This window comes from Nicotiana sylvestris, chromosome 9, assembly GCF_000393655.2.
Source record: "Nicotiana sylvestris chromosome 9, ASM39365v2, whole genome shotgun sequence".
In the NCBI taxonomy this organism is placed as follows: domain Eukaryota; kingdom Viridiplantae; phylum Streptophyta; class Magnoliopsida; order Solanales; family Solanaceae; genus Nicotiana; species Nicotiana sylvestris.
The window spans coordinates 185,160,359-185,168,868 of NC_091065.1; the positions used below are offsets into that span (position 1 = coordinate 185,160,359).

Here is an 8,510-nt window from a genome sequence, read left to right on the forward strand (position 1 = left end):
ATATTCTGAGATTGAAAAAAAAAACGTATATAAATGAAATACATGCAAAATATCAAAAAAAATTAATTTGATAGTTAAATAAAATATGTAAAGTATTTTTCTTTTACCGCGCCCGTCACATTAGGAGGATCAATAGTATTCTCACTTACAAGTGAAAAAATAATATCAAGCCAAGGAAATGATTATAATTAATGGAAAAGGGCTAAATATACCCTTGTACTCTGAGAAAAAAGTTTAAATATACCCCTCTTCCGTTAAGTTTGTCCAAGGTTGACATTCAATCTTACGTGGCCTACCATTTGATAAGGTGGATGCCACTTGGCATACCACCTCAACGTCCCTAACCCATTTTATCCCTCCCCTATATTTATTCTTTCACCACTAAAATTTTCTTCGAGGGAAAGGAAAGTTTAGTGATGGAAAAAAATAATAGAAGGGAGGGGTAACATGGGTTAGTGGTGCTAAGGTGGCATGTCATGTGACATTCACCTCATCAAATGTTAGTGCCACGTAAGATTGGATGTCCAACTTGGACAAACTTAACAGAAAAAGGGTATATTTGAACCAATAGTATTACAAAAGAAGTATATTTGGACTGAAAATATAATAAGGGGTATAGTTAAACCTTATCTCATAGTATAAAAGTATATTTGGCCCTTTTCCGTATAATTTATTGTTTCCGAATTTTATTCAAATATATATTTGGATAAAACAAACAAATTTCCCTTAGACTAATTATGTATACCGAAATGACACGAGATTTATTAGATTGACCAAAACTATTGGGACCCACGAAAAGCGGCAGCCGCGTTTTCACTCCAGTTCGGGCCGCTCGAGTCCACGTGGGTCCTTCCTTTTGTCTCCTAAGCTACTGGTAGAATAAGAAAATATTGTGATCTTAAAAACTAAATAAAAAATCAGATGGCAGGTAACAACACGTGCCACGCGCTCGAATCTCCAGTCAACACTTAAGTTGATTCCTTTCGGTCTACCTATACCTATAGTGTGATTAATCAAAACCACCACGCTCGTCATTCTTTACTCGGTTTGGAGCGTGAACATTACGCGCTGCATTTATCCTCCGTCTCATAAAGAGTCAAACTTTTTAATTTTTGTTTTTATGTTACATTTAAACTAGATAAAAATTACTTGCTCATTTCATAATTAAAATTTAATATATACGTGATTTTTTTTTATTGAAAAAAAGAGTATTTGGCTCTCTAAAGAGCTGGGCAAATGTAATCTTTCAGCTATAAGTTCAACTGAACTCATAACTTTTGACATAAAATATAAATTATATGTAAAAGTTTAGTAAAATTTTAACAAAATATTAAATTTAAACTCATAATTTAACAGTACTCAAACTCTTAAAAGTTGGCTTAAAATATTGCTTATTTAATTTTAGTTTGGATTAAAGTTGTTTTGAGGTTAAACAGATTAAGTGTTGCTTTCTTAAGTGTTGTTTGCTTTCTTAAGTGTTGTTTGCAGATTCTTTCTTTTGCAACCTGCGGCTGGCGAGGGTTAAGAGTTTGTTTGGTTGTAAAAAGAAAATTAATTAGGACTTAATATTTGGCTTCTTATTACTTATAGTAATTTTTACTTATGTTTCTTGATTTTGGTAGATTGTCTTAATCAATGTGATAGCTCTGTAATTATTCAGGCCTTTACTTCAACCCCCCACCCCCACCCTCACCCTCCACCCCCACCCCACAACTGTACCTACATGTTTTCAACCCTAGCCACAAGGCAATAAACAATAGTCTTTAATAATGTCATTGATTCATTATCCTTTGAATGCATTAAAAATTTGTGACAAAGTAGATTGCTCTTTCTTTAAAAGGTTAAAAGGAATACAGTACTTCCTCCGTCTCATATTATCAGTAGTGATAATTAAAAATAATTATTTCAAATTATTATCATTTTAAAAGTTTAAGATAAAATTAATTTTTTTTTCTTTTTTACCCTTAGTAATAATTTTTCTTGAAAATAGAGATAACACATAAATAGAATAAATATTCAATGAAGAAAGATTTTATCTTAAGACATAAATAAGGGTAAAATAGTCTAATCTCTTTCCTAATTAATGTTTTGTTAAGGGGAGAAACACGACAAATAATTTGAGACAGATGAAGTAATTCCTTCAACTCTAGATCATGAGTTCAAGCTGTGCAAAAAGTAATTAATACTTATATTAGGATAAATTGTCTATATTATACCTTTTAGGTGCGGCTCTTTCTCGTACTCTACTTGAACACGAAATACTTTATAGACCATGTTAACCTTTACTGTAATTCCTTCAACAACTTTTTGAAAATAAAAATTTTAAAATTTTTCTTGAGAAATTATTGAAGAAGTTTTCTTATAAAAAAAAGTGTTTAATTGCCCTCTGAATTTCTTGTTTATCAAAACCCAAAATAAAATAAGTGTTCAACTAGTTCTCCAAAATAATTCAGTTGTTTTTATTAAAGGGAATTTATACAAAGAAAGTAGGCTACTTTGTCATAAGCCGTCTTTCAATATGTACGTTTTTATGGTACTTCGTATGATACGTAGTATATTTCGTATACGTATTTATTAACTTCGCCTCATTTGTAAAGCCGATACATAAACTTACACCATTCCCATTTGAACACTCAAACTCATGTATTTGGTAACTAATAAACCTATTTGACCGTTGACCATGCATATGTGGCAGTGACAGAGGTGATGTGGACAAAGAGTGCAAGTCACGTAAATTAGACGCGTGACTACAATTATTTTGATTTTAAAAAATCTAAAATAAAAAAAAAATGCAAATGGGGGTAATAATCCACGTGGCAGCATATCCAAGATTGTTTGGCTCCAAGGCGGATGTATTATTTTACCAACGGATTCAACTTAACCCATAACTTTCAGCACGGAATAAAAATATGTATATAAAAATTCATTAAAATTATAAAAAATAAAAAATATGAACACATAACTTAAAATATAATAAATTATATGCTAAAATTTGTAAAAGTTAAATTTATGAATATGATGTGTACGTGGCATGTCCGTACTACCAAGTCTATCACAGACCACACGTGCCAAAAAGTTCATTTTCCCGTTTCCTGAAGAATTTAATAGGGCGTTTGTACATTAGAATTATTTTATTTTTTTTCAATTGTTTTTTATTTTTTTCGAAATCACTGACCATAAAATTTTCAATTTTCATTTAAAAAGAAATTCTGAAATTTTTCAAAAATTTTAAAAATTTCAAAAGACCATTTTTCAAAGACCACTTACAAAATTTCAAAAACAACACAAAATTACTTTTTTTTTTGGAATTTTGCAATCCTGATGTCCAAACGCCCACTAAGTTTTATGCATAAAGGAAATTTACATAACTAATCTAACTTAAACATTTATTAATAGTGTAAAATGAATTTTCACTATCAAATCAATGGATGTAACTTAAATTAACAAGGGAAAAAGTATGTAAATAATAACTGAAATAACAAAAAGAAAACTTTTTCTGAAAGATCAGATATTTGATATTCACATAAACACGGTGACAATTCATACGCATAATAAAACGTCGCCGGCTACTCTCACTGTTAATTACCCATAATATTAGACTACGTTTCTCTATTAATTCTGTTCCCTTACCTAAAATTTCTGAAAATTAAAAGGGAGATTACAAATTAAATAAGATTACAACTAATTAAGCAAAAGTTAAAAATCATGTAAAACAGAGAGTTTTACATGTTTTCTGGCGGAGGAAGATTGAGGTCGAGATTAATGGGCCTGGTTGTGGGTTTTAGATCGTGGCCCATAAAATCAATCACCGACGAAGAGTCGGACTCGCCGGAGGTACCTCCACCAACGCCGGCGACAAACTCCGCCGTCTTCCGGCAACTTTTCTGATATGAAGAAATCATTCGCTCGCGTTGCAGAGCTTCCAAATAGTACATATGATTTACCGGCGTCACACCTCCAGCGATTCCTCCGGCGACCGGAGAACCATGAAATAGATGGTTCTGGAACAAAAACCTACCCACACCGTTGCTAAATAAACTACTGGATCCACCGAGGCTGAGATCCAACGGCGAAGCGTCCAACATCACTGCCGGCGGCGAGTTCTCCGGCATAACCGGCGGCGAGTTCTCAACGGTACTGCTCTGGCTCGGACTCCGATTTCCATTAGCTAATTTTACATTCTCCAGCTCTAAAACCGGAAAATTCGTCTTCGCTTTAGCTCCGCGAAATTCTCTCGCCGCCGCATCATAAGCTCTGGCGGCGTCCTCCGCCGTATCAAAGGTGCCAAGCCAAACACGGCTCTTTTTCCCTGGATCTCTAATTTCCGCTGCATATCTCCCCCAAGGCCTTTTCCGCACACCTCTATAATGCACCTCCTTTGAAACGCCGTTCACTTTCCCCATCGCCGTCACCGTCGCCATCGCCGCCGTACCTTTTTCTTTCGGTGCCATTTACGTACACTCCGTCACTTTCTGTACGTGTTATGTCTATATATATTACTTCTAATTTGTACGTAAGAAAATGTACATGAAATTTGAATGAGTCATCGTAGAGAATTAGGGCACGGCTGAGAGGAAATGTAGGGGGAAAAGGGCTGCTTAAATAGGAAACTGGTTAAGGGGAGCACAGTCAATGGAGTCTTTGACTGATGAAATGTGGGGACCACAAATATTACGTGGCATTTTGAATTTTGTATTGGTAAATTGGGATACGTGGGATGTACGTATAAAATTTTGTATCTATACATTATCTGACTGCTTTATATGCAATTGAGAGGTGCATGGGCTATTTGTATGTATTTTATTTCAAGATGCCACATTTCTGGAATAGGAACAAGAAATGGAAGAAAACAAAGAAATCATTTTTTTTTATATTTGGGCATTTTTAGTAACCAAAAAACAAATAAATTTAGGTATTCTTTTTCAGCTCAATAAATGTGGAGGAGAAATTATTTTCTATGGGATTTTGAGGGAAAATACCAAATAATGTTGCAAACTTAATTCTTTGTTGAATTAAGTTTCAAAAAGGATAAATCTGTCGAAGCGAAATAAATAAATTTTGTCCTATACGTTACGCGATAAAAGATCACGTAGTGTATATCGTTATATTGAATTAATTTAATTACTTACTTCTATAACAAGATTAATCTCAGTATTTTCGATTTTGCAATAAATAAAACATAACTCGGAGGATATAAACTTTTTTCAGAAATAATAGAGTAAGCGACAAATTCTTCAAATATGGTAACTAAAATGCCATATATATCATTAGTTTAAATGCAATTCATATTATGACTAACGAATTTTAATGACACAATTAGAGGTGCTTAGTGAAATGCAATATAATTACTTCAAAGTTTACAAAAAAATATTAAAATATAACCAAGGTACAATTAAAAAAACTTGGTATTATTTTGATATTTATGAGAACAAAACTTTAATTTTGTTGAAATACATTATTTCCAACAAAAATTTTATTTTACTAAAAAATATTAATTGTACACGTGGAAGATAGGGAACTAAATGGAACCGGAGATAATTGGTGAAGGCGAGTTGTCGGCGGTGGTCCGATAAACCGCCGCATGGTATGGATCAGTTACGGACGTTGGCGGCGGGTCCCTTTTTGTTTGCCCATGGTAATGTAAAAATAGCACGGTATAATCAGTTTTCGGATTGGTCATTCAAAAATAATCGGCGGTTACAAAGTCAATGAAAAATAACCACTATTTTGCTGCAACAAAGACCGGTCCACCATAATATACTAGAGTTCGGTGCACCTGTGTATGAACTCCAACATATTATGCTGGACCGGTATATTTTGCTGACTCCAGTATAATATACTGGAGAATTGAGCACCGGTGGTCCAAACTCTAGTATATTATACTTGACAATTATACTTGCTGGAACTCCAGTACATTATGCTAGAGTTCTAATGTACTTATGCAGAAAATTCAACATATTATGCTTGAGTTCCAGCATACTTATCCTGGAACTACAGTATAATATGCTGGAGTTCAAGCATACTTATGCTGGAGCTCCAGTGAACTCCAACATAATATACTAACGTATTTTCGGGTTTTGAATAGTGTTTTCGCTCAGATTTATCTTTACATAAAAAGTGATTAAATTTCAATTACTTTTAAAACTGGAATATTTTTGAACGACCCGTTATAAATCTGGCTATTTTTGAATTTCTCCTAAGGTAATGCTATGTGGTGGGGCCCAAATTGATCGGCTCGCCGCCCCATTCGGCGGGCAAATTAAAGACAAGGCACGTCTATGTACGCGTGTTTTCATAAAACTTTTGGATACTAGTATAACTTACCTAAAAGCCGGCATGTCCGCCCAAGGTTATGTCTAAAACCAGCAGGTTTTTTTTATTTACATGACAACGGCAATTTATTCCTTCTCAGGGTCCCAGTCCCTCACGCGTCATATTTGCGCGTGGTCTCACGTGAAAATTTATCTTATTTATGGTTATTGGTAGCTCAGCTCTATTTAAGAGTGATTTCCTGTTTGGTTGGTTTACATTTATGATTTAATTAGAAAGTTTGACCGGAGGTTTTACAGCGTTTACGTACGGATTTAGAAAACGCCATTAATTTTGTGCGACTATATTAGGTAGGCGGAGGTTTTTTGAGCCGATAGTCTATAAGAAACAGTTTCTCTATTTTTTTCAGATCCACATGTGAAATTACAATTTGTTGTTGTTTGTTGTTATTGCTTAAATTTACATAAAATTTTAAGGCACCATTTGCTATAAGAGAAAAGGATTAAAACTTGGGATTGTGTTTATCCCAAATTTGGTAATATGTGTTAGTTGATTCCGTGATATATTTTATACTAAAATATTGAAATTAACTATCCTATATAAAAGGTGGAATAACAAATTTCATGGATAGTCATACCTCAAAAGATATCTTTGGTTATCTCACCATTGAACCAAACGACCCCTAGATTACGAAGGTTTCCAAGGATATGCCTATTACCTTCTATGAATTAAGATATTCCCACGGGTCTACAATAAGTGATCATTTTATCTTTGACACACTCATTATGGAAATACGAACTCCTAGAGAAAAAAAAGATATATTCACTAAATTAACTTTAATTAATTATTAATTTGACACATTTGAATATGAAAATAAGGGCAAATTTTGAAAAAATAAAATTAATTCTTCTTGATTATGTAAATGAACACTTATTTTGGACTAAAATAAAAAAGATAAAATAGTTACTCCCTCCGTTTTATATTAAATGAGATACTTTCCTTTTTAGTCTGTTCCAAAACAAATGACATCTTTCTAAATTTGAAAATAATTCAACTTTAAATTCTTTCATTTTACCCATTTACCCTTAATGAGAAGCTTTTATAGCCACACAAATGTCATGATCCCACAAATTTTTTACCCCTTAAGCTTTTAAGACCACAAATATTCTTTTTTTTTCTTAAACTCCGTGCCAAGTTAAACTACATCATTTAATATGAAACGGAGGGAGTACTTATTATTAACCGGAGGGAGTAAAAGGTAACCAATAGATATATGACATGTGTCTTGCATATGGACTTCACTCATTTAACCATGGTAAATTACATGCATTCTCATCTAATTAAATCAATTAACCATAATAAGTTAATATGATTTAGTATAAACACCCGGTGTGGGTAAGTATTTACCAAGTACATACTACTACAATTTTAATCGCAGGCTGTTAATTATTCTTATTGTCCCAAGAAATATTTCGGCAGCACCGTTGATGCTGTTAAAGTAGTTTCAACGAAAGAAAATTAATTATGCGAAAGTCATTTTAAGTAAGGGAGTGCATAATTTGATACATATATGAAATTATTGAATCGAAACAAAAAATTTTAGTATGTTATTGGTGTAGTAATAATTAAGAAACTGAATATGAAAAATACTAAACCAAAATAGTTAAAAATCTTACTAAACCGATCGATAAACACCTTTATTTTAAGTCGTAATTCAAATTCTTCATGTGTGTGTGGTCTGTTATTTGTTAAACTCAGGGCCGGCTCTAAGGCAAAGCCAGTTAAGATTTTGTTTTCTTTTTTTTCCTTTATTATAAGAAAAATTGTACTTTTTGTACTTTTTTTTTCTAAGTACATTTTCTTGCTAGTAAAATGATATACATTTTAGATAATTTATATCCTCACATTATTATTGGGCTATAATGTATAACTCAAATCTTCTTTTTCTTTTTTTCCTTTCTTATAAGAAAACTTGTACTTTTTATATTCTCTTTTTTATTAAGTACGTTATATTCTTTTCTCTAAAATAAGGGTTGAAGGACAGTGAATAAATTAAATTGCATATTCTGTTTCTTTTTTCCTTATGTTTTCCAGCATTGCAATAAGATAACGGAAGCAGTGAAATTTTGTTTTGGTATCATCTATGTATATAATTTATTTATTTTTTAAAAAACTTAAAGCCTCTCATTAAAATTTCCTTAAAATATGGCCTAACTTTTGTTGTTGCTGCTATAATAATG

The 8,510-nt window shown here is 32.5% G+C and overlaps 1 protein-coding gene across 1 annotated transcript; it reads right to left on the reverse strand.

Moving 5' to 3' along the window:
• Positions 1-3,491: 3,491 nt before the first annotated feature.
• LOC104232131 (ethylene-responsive transcription factor 8-like) lies at positions 3,492-4,585 on the reverse strand. Its single transcript, XM_009785242.2, has one exon. It carries the CDS (start codon positions 4,449-4,451, stop codon positions 3,723-3,725), a length of 729 nt encoding a protein of 242 aa, XP_009783544.1. The 5' UTR covers positions 4,452-4,585; the 3' UTR covers positions 3,492-3,722.
• Positions 4,586-8,510: the final 3,925 nt, after the last annotated feature.

What these genes read in the sequence shown, in the direction of transcription:
- LOC104232131 (XM_009785242.2), bottom strand. Translation starts at nt 4,451, where the DNA reads ATGGCACCGAAAGAAAAAGGTACGGCGGCGATGGCGACGGTGACGGCG.